We start from the raw sequence: 22,160 nt of genomic DNA on the forward strand, positions 1-22,160 counted from the left end.
AGATATACTCACCTGGCTGCAGCTCCTCAGGGCTCCTTCTGATGATGTCACACACTGTCACATGACATCAGTTCATGATGTGATTTCAAAATGGCGTCTTGGTCTGGTTACACTGAATGAGCTCTGATGACCTGTGTATCTGGGACAAAAGGCTCCTGCTTATTTCAACACTTCAGAAAAACAACAAGACATTTTTAATAAAACACAGTCGACGCTCAGAGAACAGGCCAAGAAAACTCATCTGTCCTTTTACCTGCTGCTTCTATGTTTATTTAAAGATGTGATGGTAAAATCAAAGAGTGGACCATGACGCAGACTGATGATCTCACAGGCTGGAACGTTATTTTAACCTTTTATTTTAAAAAATTAATCTACATGTGAATCTACAACTGATTCTTAATCTGCTCTGAAAACAGCAGAACTGAACCCTGGTCAGATCAGACAGTAAAGAACAGGAAGTAGAGACGCTGACAGATGAAAGGACAAACCAACAGACAGAGTCTCAGTGAGACGTTGATCCACCACCAGGATCCAGAACAGCTTCACTGACAGATATTTCCCTCACTTAGTGTTTGGATGATGGAGGTGGAGAGAACTGTCGAACACGTCGCTCCATCACCTCTACAGGTGTTTACCTGAGACCTGCTGACTGTGAGGGACACAGCACCTGATCCACATCAGACCGTTTAGGGATGATGGTGGACTGGACTCTGTGTCTGACAGTGGAGCTGTTCTCAGATCAGTTAGTTTAATTTGATCCTGATTTTTTATCAACGTAATATCCTGAAGCTTTGGCTGTTTTACAGAACAAATCAAATAAAGGTTGAGACAAAGTTCATATAAAGTGTTACTGAACAGCTGATTAAATAAACTCCATTAAAATAAAAGGCTCGTTGTTATGGTGACAGTATTAAGCTTTTAAAAGAAAAGAATAACCAAAATAACCTAGTTTTATTTAATCTGTTCCACATTGGTCCAGTAGGTGGCGGTAATGCACCTCTTTATGATGGTTTGCCAACCGCCGATAAACACCAACGAAGAAGAGAAAGAAACACGGAAGAAGCGGAGCGAAAACGAGATGACGCAGAGTAAGTTTGACTTCTGTCAGTTTGACTTTTTTCTCGTTATTATTTCTCTGTCACAGGGTGTAGTTTAGTCTCACGGTGACTGTAGTCTCTGAGTAATCTGTCTGACTTCGACTGTGGACACGGAACAGAAGGTTTACCGGAAAATAACCGTTTTATTAAAAATTAAGTCTTCGTTTCCGGGTAGGCAGCTAACACCGCACAAACTGCCAGAAAACTTTAAGAAAGCTCTAAAGTTAAATTCCCGCTCGAAAGTTGAGTTGTAAGTGATTGTAAAAAGTTAAAAGCGACTTTAAATGATGGTTGTTTAACAGTTTGTGTCCGTTAGGAGCAGCTGACCGCTGTTGCGCAGTTTTTATTTCAGGGCGCGAACTGTGGAGGCGAACCTGTTCTGTGCGCGCGAACAGAGACGAAGTGGCGTCAGTTGAAGTAGATAAAGAGTAAAAACCGGAGAGAAAAGTAGTTTCTCCTGAGTTTTCTGTGACTCCAGCAGCTACAGAGACAAAGACAGGACATGTGCAAAGTGAGTGTTAATATCAAGTCTACAAATTATGATAACTGTCAGAGTTTTTTCTTTTGGTCTGTCAAATTTATATTTAGAAAAATAACCATCTCATGTTGTTTCCTTTTTATTTTCCTATTATATTTTCTTCACTCTCACAGAGAAATACAACACGTGACGTTTATCTGAAGTCTGACCAGTTGTTGGGTTTAAACCACCATCAGGCAATTGCCAAATGGAGTCATTGCTCCACCTCTGAAGTTAGCAGCTTTTTATGTAATTTACATTAGTACTATCACAACCACCTGGGTTTATTAAACTGTGTGTGTGTGTGTGTGTGTGTGTGTGTGTGTGTGTGTGTCTGTGTCTGTGTCTGTGTCTCTGTCTCTGTCTGTCTGTCTGTCTGTCTGTGTCTGTGTCTCCAGTGTTACAGGTTTACCTCTCAGGCTGGACATGATGTGGACAGAGGAGGACAGAGCAGAGTCTCCAGTATCCAGCTGTCTGTCTATGAAGAGTGACTGGTCCAAAGATTTTAATCCTCCAGACCTCAGTAATGGACCTGGACCCTGGAGTCACTGGAGACAGTTTGAACCGTAAGCTGACCTGAAGATGATTCAGTTTTTTAATGGTTTAATAACCTGAACCACAAGACTGGGCTTTTTTAAATTCAGTCACTGATGTTTTCTGTTGTTTGAGCACTGACAGCCTTATTTCCACCACTACAGAGAGCTGGATCACTGCTCTGAAACACTGACCACTGTTTTTATTCAGCCAGTGTTTTAAGATGAGCAACAGAGGACAGATTGTTCTGTTTGTCAGCTGTGATGGAGACAGTTTCTACTGTAAACTGACCTGAAGATGATTCAGTGATTGTTATTGATCACCACTGACTGATCACTACAGTGGGAAAGTGTTAATATGTAAAATATGTGTTGTTTCCACAGACAGAGAGCAGAGTCTCCAGTATCCAGCTGTCTGTCTATGAAGAGTGACTGGTCCAAAGACAGACCTCCAGACCTCAGTAATGGACCTGGACCCTGGAGTCATTGGAGACAGTTTCCACAGTAAGTTGACCTGAAGATGATTCAGTTTTCATGTCTAATGTCTCTGATGTTCTGTAGGATGTTCTGAATGTTACCTGAAGGTGAACTGGTTGTTGCTGCAGGTCACAGAATACAGGGTAACACTGTGGTAGGCTGAGGCTGAGTACTTGTCCTCTTCAAGTTTTCAGAAAAAAATAAGTCTATAGATATTAATTAAAAAAATAAACGATGTGCAGTTCCTCTTGTAAATATGAGATGGTTCAGCTGTGTCATTGACTTTGGAACATTTCAGTTGGTTGGCCATATTTGTTGGTAACAAGTGTCTCTGAGTTTTCATGTTTGTTCAGGTCTTTTGTTTTTCTTTGCTGATGCCTGTGGTGTCAGAGACTAAACAGAGAGTATGACTGACAGATTTGATGATGGATTCATTGGCTGCAGAGCTTAATGAATCTATTTTACCAACTTGGAACCAGATCCAGCATCTAAGAATTTGAAAAAAAATTTCCCCACCTCTTGTTATTACGTTTGTTCTTTAATTTGTGTTTTTTAGTTTAATGATGGTTAATGAATTTTAGTATTTCACCAACTTGGAACCAGGTCCAACTCGGAACCAGGTCCAAAATGGAACCAACAAGTGGAACCCAACCTCTGGAGCAGGGAGTGGAAATTTCTTTTAACACCCTGATGAATGTTATTGATCACCACTGACTGATCACTACAGCAAGAAGATTGTGAGTGTTAATATGTGAAAGTGTTAATATGTGTAAAATATGTGTTGTTTCCACAGACGGAGAGCAGAGTCTCCAGTATCCAGCTGTCTGTCTATGAAGAGTGACTGGTCCAAAGATTTAAATCCTCCAGTCTTCAGTAATGGACCTGGACCCTGGAGTCACTGGAGACAGTTTCCACAGTAAGCTGACCTGAAGATGATTCAGTTTTCATGTCTAATGTCTCTGATGCTCTGAATATTACCTGAAGGTGAACTGTGTGTTGCTGTAAGCTGAGGCCGAGCACTCGTCCTCCTCCAGTTATCAGAAAGAACACTGATATTATTTGAACATGTTGGATGATAGATAAATATTTAAACAATTATGTGTGGTTCCTCCTGTAAATATGACATGCTTCAGTTGTTTCACTGACTTTGGAACATTTCAGCTAATCTGCCATGTTTGTTGGTAACAACAGTGTCTCTGAGTTTGGGTCTTTAATTTTTCTTTGATGATGTCTGTGGTGTAAGAGAGAGGCAACAGAGACTAAACAGAGAATGAAACATTTCAGAGACACATTGGCCATAGAGGTTAATGAATTTTAGTATTTCACCAACTTTGAACCAGACAAGTGGAACCCAACCTCTGGAGCAGGGAGTGGGAATTTCTTTTAACACCCTGATGAATGTTATTGATCACCACTGACTGATCACTACAGCAAGAAGATTGTGAGTGTTAATATGTGAAAGTGTTAATATGTGTAAAATATGTGTTGTTTCCACAGACAGAGAGCAGAGCATCCAGTATCCAGCTGTCTGTCTATGAAGAGTGACTGGTCCAAAGATTTAAATCCTCCAGACCTCAGTAATGGACCTGGACCCTGGAGTCACTGGAGACAGTTTGAACCGTAAGCTGACCTGAAGATGATTCAGTTTTTTAATGGTTTAATAACCTGAACCACAAGACTGGGCTTTTTTAAATTCAGTCACTGATGTTTTCTGTTGTTTGAGCACTGACAGCCTTATTTCCACCACTACAGAGAGCTGGATCACTGCTCTGAAACACTGACCACTGTTTTTATTCAGCCAGTGTTTTAAGATGAGCAACAGAGGACAGATTGTTCTGTTTGTCAGCTGTGATGGAGACAGTTTCCACAGTAAGTTGACCTGAAGATGATTCAGTGTTGACATGTGTTTCAACATTAGCAGTAGGAGCTCTGGGTGGATATTTACTGAGGATTTGTGGCTCTTTTCTCTAAAGTCACAGTCACATTGTGTTTATTATATATTTATTTAGTGAAGGACTGCTCAGAGGTTTGTTGAGGAAACACTGAAGAAAAGCAGCACTGCTGAAAACTGTGATGTCTCTGGTCTGATGAGATACAGGATGTATTTTAATGTGTTCAAAGACCACATCTATGGGAGTAGGTAGAGATGGGGTTAAATGGTATTGTTCTGTAGGATGTTCTGAATGTTACCTGAAGGTGAACTGGTTGTTGCTGCAGGTCACAGAATACAGGGTAACACTGTGGTAGGCTGAGGCCGAGCACTCGTCCACCTCAAGTTATCAGAAAGATGTTATTTGAATGTGCTGGACAGTAGATAAATATTCAAAGTATTTGTATTTTTGTTAATACGTGTAAAATATGTGTTGTTTCCACAGACACAGAGCAGAGTCTCCAGTATCCAGCTGTCTGTCTATGAAGAGTGACTGGTCCAAACATTTTAATCCTCCACTCTTCAGTAATGGACCTGGACCCTGGAGTCATTGGAGACAGTTTCCACAGTACGTTGACCTGAAGATGATTCAGTTTTCATGTCTAATGTCTCTGATGCTCTGAATGTTTCCTGAAGATGAACTGTATGTTGCTGTAAGCTGAGGCCGAGCACTCATCCTCCTCAAGTTATCAGAAAGAACACTGATATTATTTTGATGTGGATTTGGGTTTAAAGTCCCAAATCCACTGGGCTACGATCAGAATTCTTCAGCCAGATTCAGGTGTCCAAAAATTATCAGGAGACGGCAGTGTCCAAGGCAGCAGAGTTTATTTGTCGACAAAGAAACCTGGGAACAGTTCAAAGTGCACACAAGATACACCTGAAGAGCTCTAAAACTGTACTGGCTCTGTCCCTCTTTATATACAGTTCTGGCTGTGACTTTCCACGCCTCTGAGGTCATCTTATTGGTTTATCAAATTTACACCATTAAAACATTGGTTCGTCTAAATGTCTATCCTTGGTCCCCTCGTTAAAATACACTATTAACTTATTTGCCATATGCCAATATCTCCTGGAAAGCACCTGGACTTTTCTTTTGCCAAGTTTCGCTTGCTGGGTCATGTCATGGCATGCCCTGTCCTCATCTGACCTGTTCACTCTCTCTGTTATACACCATTATGTTCTGGCCTGTCCTGATTGTATTTTTTTAAATACGAAGTTATCTTTGACTTTACACAATTATTTCTTAACTCTTCCTTGTATCATTTTTTTTTTAAATGTATCTTTTTTCACACTTTAATATGGTTTTTCCAAAAGTATGCATTATATGCAGTGAACACTAACATCTGCTCTCACACAGTGACATTTAACACAGGTTTTCTTTGAATCACTTTGAATCATACAGTAAATAATGATAATACCATTTCATCACAATGTTCCTTTAAATCATTAGCTTGCTGCAATATTCTCTCTTTTAAAGGCACTTTACTCTTTGCACATCACATAGCTGTTGGCTTCTTACACTACAATTTGAACATGTTGGATGATAGATAAATATTAAAAATATTAAAATATAATTGTAAATATGACATGCTTCAGTTGTTTCACTGACTTTGGAACATTTCAGCTAATCTGCCATGTTTGTTGGTAACAACAGTGTCTCTGAGTTTGGGTCTTTAATTTTTCTTTGATGATGTCTGTGGTGTAAGAGAGAGGCAACAGAGACTAAACAGAGAATGAAACATTTCAGAGACACATTGGCCATAGAGGTTAATGAATTTTAGTATTTCACCAACTTTGAACCAGACAAGTGGAACCCAACCTCTGGAGCAGGGAGTGGGAATTTCTTTTAACACCCTGATGAATGTTATTGATCACCACTGACTGATCACTACAGCAAGAAGATTGTGAGTGTTAATATGTGAAAGTGTTAATATGTGTAAAATATGTGTTGTTTCCACAGACAGAGAGCAGAGCATCCAGTATCCAGCTGTCTGTCTATGAAGAGTGACTGGTCCAAAGATTTAAATCCTCCAGACCTCAGTAATGGACCTGGACCCTGGAGTCACTGGAGACAGTTTGAACCGTAAGCTGACCTGAAGATGATTCAGTTTTTTAATGGTTTAATAACCTGAACCACAAGACTGGGCTTTTTTAAATTCAGTCACTGATGTTTTCTGTTGTTTGAGCACTGACAGCCTTATTTCCACCACTACAGAGAGCTGGATCACTGCTCTGAAACACTGACCACTGTTTTTATTCAGCCAGTGTTTTAAGATGAGCAACAGAGGACAGATTGTTCTGTTTGTCAGCTGTGATGGAGACAGTTTCCACAGTAAGTTGACCTGAAGATGATTCAGTGTTGACATGTGTTTCAACATTAGCAGTAGGAGCTCTGGGTGGATATTTACTGAGGATTTGTGGCTCTTTTCTCTAAAGTCACAGTCACATTGTGTTTATTATATATTTATTTAGTGAAGGACTGCTCAGAGGTTTGTTGAGGAAACACTGAAGAAAAGCAGCACTGCTGAAAACTGTGATGTCTCTGGTCTGATGAGATACAGGATGTATTTTAATGTGTTCAAAGACCACATCTATGGGAGTAGGTAGAGATGGGGTTAAATGGTATTGTTCTGTAGGATGTTCTGAATGTTACCTGAAGGTGAACTGGTTGTTGCTGCAGGTCACAGAATACAGGGTAACACTGTGGTAGGCTGAGGCCGAGTACTTGTCCTCCTCAAGTTATCAGAAAGATGTTATTTGAATGTGCTGGACAGTAGATAAATATTCAAAGTATTTGTATTTTTGTTAATACGTGTAAAATATGTGTTGTTTCCACAGACACAGAGCAGAGTCTCCAGTATCCAGCTGTCTGTCTATGAAGAGTGACTGGTCCAAACATTTTAATCCTCCACTCTTCAGTAATGGACCTGGACCCTGGAGTCATTGGAGACAGTTTCCACAGTACGTTGACCTGAAGATGATTCAGTTTTCATGTCTAATGTCTCTGATGCTCTGAATGTTTCCTGAAGATGAACTGTATGTTGCTGTAAGCTGAGGCCGAGCACTCATCCTCCTCAAGTTATCAGAAAGAACACTGATATTATTTTGATGTGGATTTGGGTTTAAAGTCCCAAATCCACTGGGCTACGATCAGAATTCTTCAGCCAGATTCAGGTGTCCAAAAATTATCAGGAGACGGCAGTGTCCAAGGCAGCAGAGTTTATTTGTCGACAAAGAAACCTGGGAACAGTTCAAAGTGCACACAAGATACACCTGAAGAGCTCTAAAACTGTACTGGCTCTGTCCCTCTTTATATACAGTTCTGGCTGTGACTTTCCACGCCTCTGAGGTCATCTTATTGGTTTATCAAATTTACACCATTAAAACATTGGTTCGTCTAAATGTCTATCCTTGGTCCCCTCGTTAAAATACACTATTAACTTATTTGCCATATGCCAATATCTCCTGGAAAGCACCTGGACTTTTCTTTTGCCAAGTTTCGCTTGCTGGGTCATGTCATGGCATGCCCTGTCCTCATCTGACCTGTTCACTCTCTCTGTTATACACCATTATGTTCTGGCCTGTCCTGATTGTATTTTTTTAAATACGAAGTTATCTTTGACTTTACACAATTATTTCTTAACTCTTCCTTGTATCATTTTTTTTTTAAATGTATCTTTTTTCACACTTTAATATGGTTTTTCCAAAAGTATGCATTATATGCAGTGAACACTAACATCTGCTCTCACACAGTGACATTTAACACAGGTTTTCTTTGAATCACTTTGAATCATACAGTAAATAATGATAATACCATTTCATCACAATGTTCCTTTAAATCATTAGCTTGCTGCAATATTCTCTCTTTTAAAGGCACTTTACTCTTTGCACATCACATAGCTGTTGGCTTCTTACACTACAATTTGAACATGTTGGATGATAGATAAATATTAAAAATATTAAAATATAATTGTAAATATGACATGCTTCAGTTGTTTCACTGACTTTGGAACATTTCAGCTAATCTGCCATGTTTGTTGGTAACAACAGTGTCTCTGAGTTTGGGTCTTTAATTTTTCTTTGATGATGTCTGTGGTGTAAGAGAGAGGCAACAGAGACTAAACAGAGAATGAAACATTTCAGAGACACATTGGCCATAGAGGTTAATGAATTTTAGTATTTCACCAACTTTGAACCAGACAAGTGGAACCCAACCTCTGGAGCAGGGAGTGGGAATTTCTTTTAACACCCTGATGAATGTTATTGATCACCACTGACTGATCACTACAGCAAGAAGATTGTGAGTGTTAATATGTGAAAGTGTTAATATGTAAAATATGTGTTGTTTCCACAGACACAGAGCAGAGTCTCCAGTATCCAGCTGTCTGTCTATGAAGAGTGACTGGTCCAAAGATTTAAATCCTCCAGTCTTCAGTAATGGACCTGGACCCTGGAGTCATTGGAGACAGTTTCCACAGTAAGTTGACCTGAAGATGATTCAGTGTTGACATGTGTTTCAACATTAGCAGTAGGAGCTCTGGGTGGATATTTACTGAGGATTTGTGGCTCTTTTCTCTAAAGTCACAGTCACATTGTGTTTATTATATATTTATTTAGTGAAGGACTGCTCAGAGGTTTGTTGAGGAAACACTGAAGAAAAGCAGCACTGCTGAAAACTGTGATGTCTCTGGTCTGATGAGATACAGGATGTATTTTAATGTGTTCAAAGACCACATCTATGGGAGTAGGTAGAGATGGGGTTAAATGGTATTGTTCTGTAGGATGTTCTGAATGTTACCTGAAGGTGAACTGGTTGTTGCTGCAGGTCACAGAATACAGGGTAACACTGTGGTAGGCTGAGGCCGAGCACTCGTCCACCTCAAGTTATCAGAAAGATGTTATTTGAATGTGCTGGACAGTAGATAAATATTCAAAGTATTTGTATTTTTGTTAATACGTGTAAAATATGTGTTGTTTCCACAGACACAGAGCAGAGTCTCCAGTATCCAGCTGTCTGTCTATGAAGAGTGACTGGTCCAAAGACAGACCTCCAGACCTCAGTAATGGACCTGGACCCTGGAGTCATTGGAGACAGTTTCCACAGTACGTTGACCTGAAGATGATTCAGTGTTGACATGTGCTTCAACATTAGCAGTAGGAGCTCTGGGTGGATATTTACTGAGGATTTGTCTTTGTCACAGTCAGTCACAGTCAGTCATAGAGCTGAATTCATCCTGTGAGCTGTGGGTTTCCTCCACTGATGTAACGTGTTATAATGAATGTGTTGATTCCACAGAGAGAGGAAGAGGAGTCATGTTCCTGTGGAGGAGCAGCTGTCCTGCTGTGATCTGTGTCAGGACGTCCTGAAGGATCCAGTCTCTACCAGCTGTGGACACTGGTTCTGCAGACAGTGCATCACCTCATACTGGGACCAGTCTGGTCCATCAGGAGACTCCTCCTGTCCCCAGTGTGGAAAAAGACCCAGACCAGGACCTGGACTGCAGACAGCAGATAGTGGTCTGCAGGAGGTTTTAGATGAACATAAGATCAGTCTGAGGAGGAGATGTGAACGTGTGACTGAAGGAACTGATGGAACAGGAAGTAGAACCCTCCTCAACAGGATCTACACTGAGCTCTACATCACAGAGGGACAGAGTGAAGAGGTTAATACCCAACATGAGGTGATGCAGCTGGAGATCAAGATGGAGACCCTCCATGACACTCCAATCAGGTGCCAGGACGTCTTTAAAGCCTTACCTTACCAACAGAGACACATCAGAGTGGTTCTGACCAACGGCGTCGCTGGTGTTGGAAAAACCTTCTCAGTGCAGAAGTTCACTCTGGACTGGGCAGAGGGCTTGGAAAACCAAGATGTCAGTCTGCTGGTTCTGCTTTCGTTCAGGGAGCTGAACCTGATCAGAGATGAGCAGTACAGTCTTCTCACGCTGCTCCATGTTTTCCATCCAACATTACAGAAGGTCACAGCAGAGAAGCTGGCTGTCTGTAAAGTTCTGTTCATCTTTGACGGCCTGGATGAAAGCAGACTTTCACTGGATTTCAACAACAGGAAGGTTGTGTCTGACGTCACACAGAAGTCATCAGTCAACGAGCTGCTGACAAACCTCATCCAGGGGAATCTGCTTCCCTCGGCTCTGGTCTGGATAACTTCCAGACCTGCAGCGGCCAATCAGATCCCTCCTTCATGTGTTGACAGGGTAACAGAAGTACGAGGCTTCACTGACCCACAGAAGGAGGAGTACTTCAGGAGGAGATCCAGTGATGAAGAGCTGTCCAACAGAACCATCTCACACATCAAGACCTCCAGGAGCCTCCACATCATGTGTCAAATCCCAGTCTTCTGCTGGATCGCTGCTACAGTTCTGGAGCACATGTTGACTACAGAGCAGAGAGGAGAGCTGCCCAAGACCATGACTGACCTGTACTCACACTTCCTGCTGGTTCAGACAAAGAGGAAGAAGAACAAGTACCATGAGGGACATGAGACGAGTCCACAGGAGCTGACGGAGGCTGACAGGGAAGTTCTTCTGAAGCTGGGGAGGCTGGCGTTTGAACAACTTGAGAAAGGAAACATCATGTTCTACCAAGAAGACCTGGAGCAGTGTGGTCTTGATGTGACAGAGGCCTTGGTGTACTCAGGAGTTTGTACAGAGATCTTCAAAAGAGAGAGTGTGATCTTCCAGAAAACAGTCTACTGCTTTGTTCATCTGAGCGTTCAGGAGTTTCTGGCTGCAGTCTACATGTTCCACTGTTTCACCAACAGGAAGACAAAGGTACTGAAGAAGTTCCTGGGAAATAAATATGTTGATTCAACCCTGAATGACTTCCTGAATGAAGCAGTCAAAAAATCTCTGAGAAGTAAAAATGGCCACCTGGACCTGTTTGTTCGCTTCCTTCATGGCCTCTCTCTGGAGTCCAACCAGAGAGTCTTAGGAGGTCTGCTGGGTCAGACAGAGAACAGTCCAGAAATCATCCAGAGAGCCATCAACAACCTGAAGAAGATGAGGACAAATGCGTCTCCTGACAGAAGCATCAACATCTTCCACTGTCTGATGGAGATGAACGACCACTCAGTTCATCAGGAGATCCAAGAGTTCCTGAAGTCAGAGAACAGATCAAAGAAGAGACTCTCTATGATCCAGTGCTCAGCTCTGGCCTACATGCTGCAGATGTCAGAGGAGGTTCTGGATGAGTTTGACCCAAAGAAGTACAACACATCAGAGGAGGGACGACGGAGACTGATCCCAGCTGTGAGGAACTGCAGGAAGGCTCAGTGAGTCCACAGCTGATTAATGTTATTATCATGATGTAGATTAGTAATGAAATATAACATATACTGTATAAAACTCAGATCATTATTATTAAAATAGATTTCCACTTATTTAATTAAAGTATCTGTTTCAGATTGTGTGAGAGTTAAATACTGATTCTTGGTTGGTTGTGTTTATAATGAACAGTTCTTTATTTATTTCTAATAATTTTTACAGTGAACAGTTTTGTATTGATCTTCCTGAGAGTGATGGAGACGAGCTGTAAACCTGATCAGACTAATAAACTGGTTCTGGTTGATGTTTGATCACAACAGCATTTTATCAGTTAAATGACTTTAAACCATGGATTTATTGATGGTTCAAGTCCCAAAGGATCAGAACCTCATTGTGTTTGTCTTGTTGTGTTTTTGTAGCAGATGTTCATCAAACATCTTGTTGAGTTACAAACAGTTTTAGTTTTTCAGTCAAAGGTTGGTTTTGTTCAAAGTTGAGTATAATAAGATTTTTCTTCTTCCTGCTTCTTTTCAGTCATGAGATGTGCAAACAGAGTTGTACTGTGACCTCGAATCACTTTTGGTGTGGAATTGTGCATTGTGAGCAAAACACATGAAAATGAGATGAAAACAGGACGTGTCCAACTCATCAAATGCTTCAAGTCAATATAAAGTGTCCTCTTTGATAATAACATGTTCTATAACATGTGTCCTGACAGACTTGGTGGTTGTGGACTCTCAGAGACTGACTGTGAAGTCGTGGCCTCAGCTCTGAAGTCCAACCCCTCCCATCTGAGAGAACTGGACCTGAGTGACAACAAAGACTTGAAGGATTCAGGAGTGAAGCTGGTTTCTGCTGGACTGGAGAGTCCAAACTGCAGACTGGAGACTCTGAGGTCAGTTCACTGAAGTTTTAAGGTTTTGGTTGATAAATGTTCAGGATTTGTTTGAACACAAAGTTCAGTATTTCCAGGAATTTTCTGTCTTATCAAATGGATAAACACTGTCTTTCAAACAGTTCAGTGTAATTCAGAATGTTTTAGACAGAACTGACAGGCTGATCATATGTTGGAGCAAATGTGAACAGTGAAACAAGTTTAGACTGATGCATGAGTGTAAAAAAGTAAGTTTAGTCCAACGTGTCTGATGTGATATTGATCCTGTAGTTAGAGACTGACTGAGGTCAGCAGCAGGTTCTGAATCAGTGTTGACATGAACAGGTGGATGAATGTTGAGCTGATATTTGGATGATGTCTGTAGAAGGCTGACATTATGATGATCCACAATAACAGAAGGACAAAGTCACTCTACTCATTTTAGACTGAACATCATTGATCAGGACAGATCTGATTGATTATCAATGATTTGATCTCCATCTTTTATTCTTTATTCAGGTTGAAGTCCTGCAGTTTGTCAGAGATCAGCTGTTCTTCTCTGGTCTCAGCTCTGAAGTCCAACCCCTCCCATCTGAGAGACCTGGACCTGAGTAACAACTGGGAGCTGCAGGATTCAGGAGTGAAGGATCTGTGTGGTTTTCTGCAGAGTCCAGACTGTAGACTGGAGACTCTGAGGTCAGTTCACTGTCTGTTACTGTTGGAGATCTTCCTACATCTGGGTCAACATGTGTATGAGCCTGATCTGCTCCTTGGTCCTGTGCAGTGAGTCCAGGTCTCTGAGTGTCATGTGTCACTTCTGGTCCAGTTTGATTGATGCAGACACAGAGAGAGATGTTTCTTGTTTCCCTTCAGCTTCAGCTTTTCTCTGTCTCAGCCCTGTTTCCTCCCCTGACTCACTCTGTGTCTCTGATGAGTTTGAAGATGAAGCCCAGGAATCCTCCACGCTCTGCTGATTCTTTACAGCTTCATCCTCCAGCCCTGACTCGTGCACTGAGAGCACCACGTGCACACTCATCAAACACAACATGATTCCTGGTGAAGTGTTGAAGACGTGTAGATGTAGATACATGGTCTCCATCTCTTTCAGAGACTGCAGTGTAGAAGCAAACTGCAGCTGAAGCTCTGATTGATCAGCTCACTGTTGATGTTAAAGCCTGTTCCTTCACAGTGAGGACGAATGAAGCCACTGATGAGTTCATTCAGATGAGCTCCATGAATGATGAGCCTCTGCTGTCTGAACACTGCTGTTCTCTGACTGACACTTTATCCATCTGTGCTCTTCATCAACACATTTCATCATTGATACATCAGGCTTTTATTCCAAGTGACAGCTGCTGTCGTCTTTTCTGGGAAGGTTTTAGACGCACTTGTTTCTTCATTTTCAGATGATAAAGTTCCTGCTGAAAGCTCAGCCAGGAAGTGTCAGAGCACGTCACATGACTCATCTGAACAAATCACGTTGTCAGAGATGGACAGCAGCCAATGAGATGTTGTGCTGAGTCATCAACCCTCCTGTGTATTTTCAGGCTTTGTTGCTGATCCAGATGAAATGTTTGTCTGTGATAACACTGCAGGAGAGAGAGCTTTACAACCATCCCACACATGACCTGCTGCAGACAGCAGACACAGTGCTGCATGCTGCAGGAGAACAACAACTGCTGGGACAAACTGTAGATAGAGAAACACTCAGCTGTGGATTTCTGACCTTTTCTTTCCACTAGTCTGAAGTCAAACATGTTCTAGAAGCAAAAAGCCCCAAATCTCCAAACTGACCAGTGATGAACTAACTGTTTCTGTCTGATATGACTCAAGTTATTATTATTATTATTGTTGTTGTTTATTGTTCAGCAGGAATCATGTTGACATTTCAGCTGAGCATTTTCCAAAGTATTCTATTAAATCCATCTGTAATTTAAAATAGTTTGTATTCAGTTTAGTTTATATCTGATTATCAATGATTTGATCTCCATCTTTGATTCTTTATTCAGGTTGGAGTCCTGCAGTTTGTCAGAGATCAGCTGTTCTTCTCTGGTCTCAGCTCTGAAGTCCAACCCCTCCCATCTGAGAGACCTGGACCTGAGTAACAATGACCTGCAGGATTCAGGAGTGAAGGATCTGTGTGGTTTACTGAGGAGTCCAGACTGTAGACTGGAGACTCTGAGGTCAGTTCACTGTCTGTTACTGTCAGAGATCTTCTGTCTTTAATCCACAACTGAAGCTCATTTATCTTCACAGAACTTGAATCCATTGATTTAGAATGAATGACATGTTAAATAGTGGTTGTTCCATATTGTCAGTTGTTCTGATCTCACACTGAGAATTATTCCTTCAGGTTCAGTTCATGTCAGTCAGTTGTCATCAATAATGTCTGTTCACTTCAATCAAACCTTCACCACTCACACACTGGTATTTCTCCCAGTCAGAGGACTCATGTTTTCTAAATACACTGTAGAAAATGTCCAGTGGTCGTTGGTCACAACAACAAACAGAAGATCCTCACAGCTGATATTTGGACAAAGAACATGAAGAAAAAACTCTTGTTGTTTTCTGTTTCAGTTGATTTCAGTGAATCATCAGGACTAATGTCTGTTTGATCAAACTGTGTCTGTGTGTGTTTGACCTTTAACACAAGTCACACAACTGAGCTGAATTTACTTGTTAAATGTGTTTCACTGCATTAACTGCCACTCATTATTATTATTATTATTATTATTATTGTTGTTGTTGTTGTTGTTGTTTTTCATTGATTAGGACAGATCTGATTGATTATCAATGATTTGATCTCCATCTTTTATTCTTTATTCAGGTTGGAGTCCTGCAGGTTGTCAGAGATCAGCTGTTCTTCTCTGGTCTCAGCTCTGAAGTCCAACCCCTCCCATCTGAGAGAACTGGACCTGACTCTCAACAACCTGCAGGATTCAGATGTGAAGGATCTGACTGATCTTGTGAAGAGTCCAGACTGTGGACTGGAGACTCTGAGGTCAGTTCTCTGTCAGTGACTGAGCTTATTGAGGCTGAAACATGGTGATAATAATGATGTTGGGTCATTTCAGCCACATGAGGCAGCAGTGCACCACTACCTCAGTCTAAATAGGACTAAATGTTTCTGCAGGTGATTTTCATTTGTCCATGCACTTTAAACAGAAGGTGCATAATGTTGTGTGTCTTCTGACTGTCATGTCTTTCTTTTGGCAGATTGGTCCATATCTGACTGGAACATTAATTATTCTTTAATCTCTGTTTTATTCTTTATTCAGGTTGGAGTCCTGCAGTTTGTCAGAGATCAGCTGTTCTTCTCTGGTCTCAGCTCTGAAGTCCAACCCCTCCCATCTGAGAGACCTGAACCTGAGTAACAACAACCTGCAGGATTCAGGAGTGAAGGAGCTGTGTGGTTTACTGAGGAGTCCACACTGTAGACTGGAGACTCTGAGGTCAGACACAGTATTGTAGTTCTGTGCTGAGATTAATATGACGACAAATTACAGCCTCCAAAATAAATCAACATCCTCTCACACAGATTAGATTCAAACTGAAGATTATAATCCTGATGGAGGAGGATTTATCACAGGCCTGTTGTATTATCATACATTAGCTTTATCTAGGTGTAGCTAATAAATTGTAAAGTGAGTGATGATAAATTGAATCAGTGTGAGTCAGCAGGTCTTTCCCTGAACTGGAGAATCAGTATTTTACTGAAGGATTTGATGTGAGACTAAAAATGTGTTTGACATGTTTTGATTTCATCACTGGAGAAAAAAGCAGAAAAGAAAATCATTGAAATGTTTCTTTTTTCATCAGTGAGAAAAATAAGAGAAACAATTTCCATCTGTAACATGAGTTTAAACCATTTCCTGATTCATACATGACTCTTAGATGAAAACCAGAAAATCTAGCATGTTTGATGAGGGTTGGTGTAATGTTTGGTTTCCATAGCAGCAGTGGTTCATCAATGACTTGTTCCACCTGTTAATAATCCTGATATATCATCCTGGGTGGAGGTTTTCCTGACGCTCACAGCCATCTTTGTGACACACTGTTGTTGTAATGATGAGGTCAGTGATGTGGATGTGTGGCCTCAGCTCTGACGTACTCACACACTGTTGTTTCATGTTCCTCATGTTCAGGTTGAAGTGGACTGGATGAGTGAATGTAGAGAAAATCAAAGGACAGATTTCTCCCTTTATTAGTTGATAGAAGCTCAACTCCTTTGTGTCTCTGACTGTTTTTAAGCTGCATCCTGTTGGTTCAGGTGTTTGGAGTTTCCAGTTTCTAAACTTGTTCATTCTAAACCTTCTTCAGCTCTGAACAGATGATGAAACACTGAATGGATTCAAGCAGGAACTTTGTCTCCTAAACTCACATCTTTTATTCTTTATTCAGGTTGGAGTACTGCTGTTTGTCAGAGATCAGCTGTTCTTCTCTGGTCTCAGCTCTGAAGTCCAACCCCTCCCATCTGAGAGAACTGGACCTGAGCTACAACTACCTGCAGGATTCAGGAGTGAAGGAGCTGTGTGGTTTTCTGCAGAGTCCACACTGTAGACTGGAGACTCTGAGGTCAGACTCCATATTTTCTTTGTGTGCTGAGATGAATGTGATGGTAAAGTTGTGTTGACTCTAACCTGCAGACATCAGGCTCATATTATACTGATCCACACTGAGGATCTTAAAGGTAAAGTCAGTTTTCTTCTTCTGTGGTTTAGTCCAGTGACTGTGGCAGAGAAATGCTGAGCTACAGATTTCAAACTTTAATAGAAGAAGAAAAATCCTTCACTGTTTAAATCCCATCAGACTGTTTTCCACTCTGACATGAACAAATGTATCTTCAGTATTTTCTTGTTCCAACACGACATCAAGTGATGAGACTGAAGAGAAACTGACTGAGAGATTCAGACCAAACTCACCATGTTTGTTCAATGTGGTCTCCACTGCAGGAAGTGACAATGTTGGAGATTTAGTTTGAATCATTGGTCGACTTTTCTCCACAGTTCAGTCTGACATGTTTGTTCTCTTTGAAAACTCGAGGATCTTTAGTTGAATCTCAGATAAATGTGTCTGCACAGCCTGAGTTTGTAGATGGAGCCTGTGGTGGAGCTGCAGAGTTTAAGAGCTGAAGTCACTACGTCTTTATTGAAGCAGCAGCATGTTGTCATTAATATTAATGAGAGCTGTTTTTCTCTTTGTGTCTCTGACTGTTTTTAAGCTGCATCCTGTTGGTTCAGGTGTTTGGAGTTTCCAGTTTCTAAACTTGTTCATTCTAAACCTTCTTCAGCTCTGAACAGATGATGAAACACTGAATGGATTCAAGCAGGAACTTTGTCTCCTAAACTCACATCTTTGATTCTTTATTCAGGTTGAAGTCCTGCAGTTTGTCAGAGATCAGCTGTTCTTCTCTGGTCTCAGCTCTGAAGTCCAACCCCTCCCATCTGAGAGAACTGGACCTGAGCTGGAACAACGACCTGCAGGATTCAGCAGTGAAGAAGCTGTGTGGTTTTCTGCAGAGTCCAGACTGTAGACTGGAGACTCTGAGGTCAGTTCACTGTCTGTTACTGTTGGAGATCTTCTGTCTTTAATCCACAACTGAAGCTCATTTATCTTCACAGAACTTGAATCCATTGATTTAGAATGAATGACATGTTAAATAGTGGTTGTTCCATATTGTCAGTTGTTCTGATCTCACACTGAGAATTATTCCTTCAGGTTCAGTTCATGTCAGTCAGTTGTCATCAATAATGTCTGTTCACTTCAATCAAACCTTCACCACTCACACACTGGTATTTCTCCCAGTCAGAGGACTCATGTTTTCTAAATACACTGTAGAAAATGTCCAGTGGTCGTTGGTCACAACAACAAACAGAAGATCCTCACAGCTGATATTTGGACAAAGAACATGAAGAAAAAACTCTTGTTGTTTTCTGTTTCAGTTGATTTCAGTGAATCATCAGGACTAATGTCTGTTTGATCAAACTGTGTCTGTGTGTGTTTGACCTTTAACACAAGTCACACAACTGAGCTGAATTTACTTGTTAAATGTGTTTCACTGCATTAACTGCAACTCATTATTATTATTATTATTATTATTTTATTATTATTATTATTATTATTATTATTATAATTATTATTGTTGTTGTTGTTGTTATTGTTGTTATTGTTTTTCATTGATCAGGACAGATCTGATTGATTATCAATGATTTGATCTCCATCTTTGATTCTTTATTCAGGTTGAAGTCCTGCAGGTTGTCAGAGATCAGCTGTTCTTCTCTGGTCTCAGCTCTGAAGTCCAACCCCTCCCATCTGAGAGAACTGGACCTGAGTAACAACATTAACCTGCAGGATTCAGCAGTGGAGGAGCTGTGTGGTTTTCTGCAGAGTCCACACTGTAGACTGGAGACTCTGAGGTCAGACTCCATATTTTCTTTGTGTGCTGAGATGAATGTGATGGTAAAGTTGTGTTGACTCTAACCTGCAGACATCAGGCTCATATTATACTGATCCACACTGAGGATCTTAAAGGTAAAGTCAGTTTTCTTCTTCTGTGGTTTAGTCCAGTGACTGTGGCAGAGAAATGCTGAGCTACAGATTTCAAACTTTAATAGAAGAAGAAAAATCCTTCACTGTTTAAATCCCATCAGACTGTTTTCCACTCTGACATGAACAAATGTATCTTCAGTATTTTCTTGTTCCAACACGACATCAAGTGATGAGACTGAAGAGAAACTGACTGAGAGATTCAGACCAAACTCACCATGTTTGTTCAATGTGGTCTCCACTGCAGGAAGTGACAATGTTGGAGATTTAGTTTGAATCATTGGTCGACTTTTCTCCACAGTTCAGTCTGACATGTTTGTTCTCTTTGAAAACTCGAGGATCTTTAGTTGAATCTCAGATAAATGTGTCTGCACAGCCTGAGTTTGTAGATGGAGCCTGTGGTGGAGCTGCAGAGTTTAAGAGCTGAAGTCACTACGTCTTTATTGAAGCAGCAGCATGTTGTCATTAATATTAATGAGAGCTGTTTTTCTCTTTGTGTCTCTGACTGTTTTTAAGCTGCATCCTGTTGGTTCAGGTGTTTGGAGTTTCCACTTTCTAAACTTGTTCATTCTAAACCTTCTTCAGCTCTGAACAGATGATGAAACACTGAATGGTTTCAAGCAGGAACTTTGTCTCCTAAACTCACATCTTTGATTCTTTATTCAGGTTGGAGTCCTGTGGTTTGTCAGAGATCAGCTGTTCTTCTCTGGTCTCAGCTCTGAAGTCCAACCCCTCCCATCTGAGAGACCTGGACCTGAGTAACTACAGCCTGTATGATTCAGGAGTGAAGGATCTGTGTGGTTTTCTGCAGAGTCCAGACTGTAGACTGGAGACTCTGAGGTCAGTTCACTGTCTGTTACTGTCAGAGATCTTCTGTCTTTAATCCACAACTGAAGCTCATTTATCTTCACAGAACTTGAATCCATTGATTTAGAATGAATGACATGTTAAATAGTGGTTGTTCCATATTGTCAGTTGTTCTGATCTCACACTGAGAATTATTCCTTCAGGTTCAGTTCATGTCAGTCAGTTGTCATCAATAATGTCTGTTCACTTCAATCAAACCTTCACCACTCACACACTGGTATTTCTCCCAGTCAGAGGACTCATGTTTTCTAAATACACTGTAGAAAATGTCCAGTGGTCGTTGGTCACAACAACAAACAGAAGATCCTCACAGCTGATATTTGGACAAAGAACATGAAGAAAAAACTCTTGTTGTTTTCTGTTTCAGTTGATTTCAGTGAATCATCAGGACTAATGTCTGTTTGATCAAACTGTGTCTGTGTGTGTTTGACCTTTAACACAAGTCACACAACTGAGCTGAATTTACTTGTTAAATGTGTTTCACTGCATTAACTGCCACTCATTATTATTATTATTATTATTATTATTATTATTATTATTGTTGTTGTTGTTGTTGTTGTTATTATTGTTGTTGTTGTTGTTGTTGTTATTGTTGTTATTGTTTTTCATTGATCAGGACAGATCAGATTGATCAATAATGTGATCTCCATCTTTGATTCTTTATTCAGGTTGAGGAACTGCAGTTTGTCAGAGATCAGCTGTTCTTCTCTGGCCTCAGCTCTGAAGTCCAACCCCTCCCATCTGAGAGAACTGGACCTGAGCTGGAACAACCTGAATGATTCAGCAGTGAAGCCTCTCCATGATCTTGTGAAGGACCCAGACTACAGACTGGAGACTGTGAGGTCAGTATCTGGAGTCAGTCCATGCTGCTTCCATCAGTATTGTCCTAAACACAGTTAGTATCAGAGCAGAGATCCAGTGTTTCCTGTAAAGCTGGGACCTTCTCAGTGGCTGCTTTCCTCAGTGAAGCTGTGAGAGGAGAATGGTGACAGGCTTCAGGATTGGACAGAAAGACAGAGAACAGTCAGCCAATCAGATCAGCCAGAAGCTGATGAAGAGAGTCTCTGTAAACACTGATCCACCTCCTCTCTGCTCTGTCTCTCTCTCTCTGCAGGTGGAGGTGGTGATGAGCTGAGTCCTGATGATCCAGATGTTGAAGCAGCAGCAGCAGCAGCTTGTGTGTAGAGAGGCTCTGACTGGACCATGTTACTGGGAGGTAGAGTGGAGAGGAGAGCTTCATCCAGCAGTGACTGACAGAGGAATCAGAAGAAGCAGTCTGAACTGATCTGAGAACAGCTCCACTGTCAGACACAGAGTCCAGTCCACCATCATCCCTGTGTGTTCCTCTGGATCTGACAGAGCAGCATCAGTGTGTCTGGATGCTGCAGCTTCAGCAGAGTCTCAGGTTTTATCTGTTGGTATGTTGATGTTAAGGAGTGTGTGTGTTGTGAGACAGACTTTAACTATATTCATCTGTTCATTATGATGTGTCATTGATTTAATCCTTTAATGATCATTTACTCTCTTCATGGACAATAATGTTTTTAAATGAACTTTCTGATCTTATGTTTCAGCTGTTTAAGTCTGTGATGGAGACACAGACTGAACCAGTCACTTCACTTCATCTTTGGTGTTTTTATAGCCGCATGTTATATTCACTCATTTAACAGACGCTTTTATCCAAAGTGAAAACACTGAAGCTTCAGAGCAGAGAACTGTAGATGGAGGATCAGTGAGATCTGGAGGGAACATTAGATTTACAGACACAGCTACGATGAGTAAAAGAAAAGGTTTTTGGTATTTAGCTGTAACATCCTCAGACCTGTCTGTCTGTCTGTCTGTCTGTCTGTCTGTAAAGGTTGTTTCTGCAGTAATAGGTTTTACTGAGGAGATCAGAGACACGGTCATTTACTTTCTGAGCTTCTTCACTGATGTTGGTGATAAAATGATGATAAAAATAAAGTTTTGATTTCACATCTGATTGAATTTGTTCTCACAGAAACACTTTGTTTTAAACTTCAGCTGCTGAAACG

The 22,160-nt window shown here is 41.0% G+C and overlaps 1 protein-coding gene across 50 annotated transcripts; it reads left to right on the top strand.

The window, feature by feature from the left end:
• The first annotated feature begins 1,395 nt into the window (after positions 1-1,395).
• LOC108873842 (NACHT, LRR and PYD domains-containing protein 12) lies at positions 1,396-22,108 on the top strand. 50 transcript variants are annotated; one of them, XM_051076821.1, is made up of 23 exons: positions 1,396-1,608; positions 1,749-1,847; positions 2,013-2,180; positions 2,532-2,651; positions 3,418-3,540; positions 4,122-4,244; positions 5,000-5,122; positions 6,518-6,640; positions 7,396-7,518; positions 8,912-9,034; positions 9,541-9,660; positions 9,854-11,848; positions 12,559-12,735; positions 13,234-13,410; positions 14,724-14,897; positions 15,542-15,715; positions 15,993-16,166; positions 17,116-17,289; positions 18,086-18,262; positions 18,954-19,130; positions 19,927-20,100; positions 20,796-20,969; positions 21,242-22,108. In XM_051076821.1, exons 3-23 carry the CDS (start codon positions 2,041-2,043, stop codon positions 21,252-21,254), a joined length of 4,878 nt encoding a protein of 1,625 aa, XP_050932778.1. In that variant the 5' UTR covers positions 1,396-1,608; positions 1,749-1,847; positions 2,013-2,040; the 3' UTR covers positions 21,255-22,108. The 50 variants fall into 50 exon arrangements, with proteins under 50 accessions (XP_050932778.1, XP_050932779.1, XP_050932788.1 ...); XM_051076822.1 differs by lacking the exon at positions 9,541-9,660; XM_051076831.1 differs by lacking the exon at positions 15,542-15,715 and having other exon boundaries at positions 1,397-1,608.
• The last annotated feature ends 52 nt before the right edge of the window (positions 22,109-22,160 follow it).

Source organism: Lates calcarifer, linkage group LG16_LG22 (assembly GCF_001640805.2).
Source record: "Lates calcarifer isolate ASB-BC8 linkage group LG16_LG22, TLL_Latcal_v3, whole genome shotgun sequence".
Taxonomy (NCBI): Eukaryota; Metazoa; Chordata; class Actinopteri; family Centropomidae; genus Lates; species Lates calcarifer.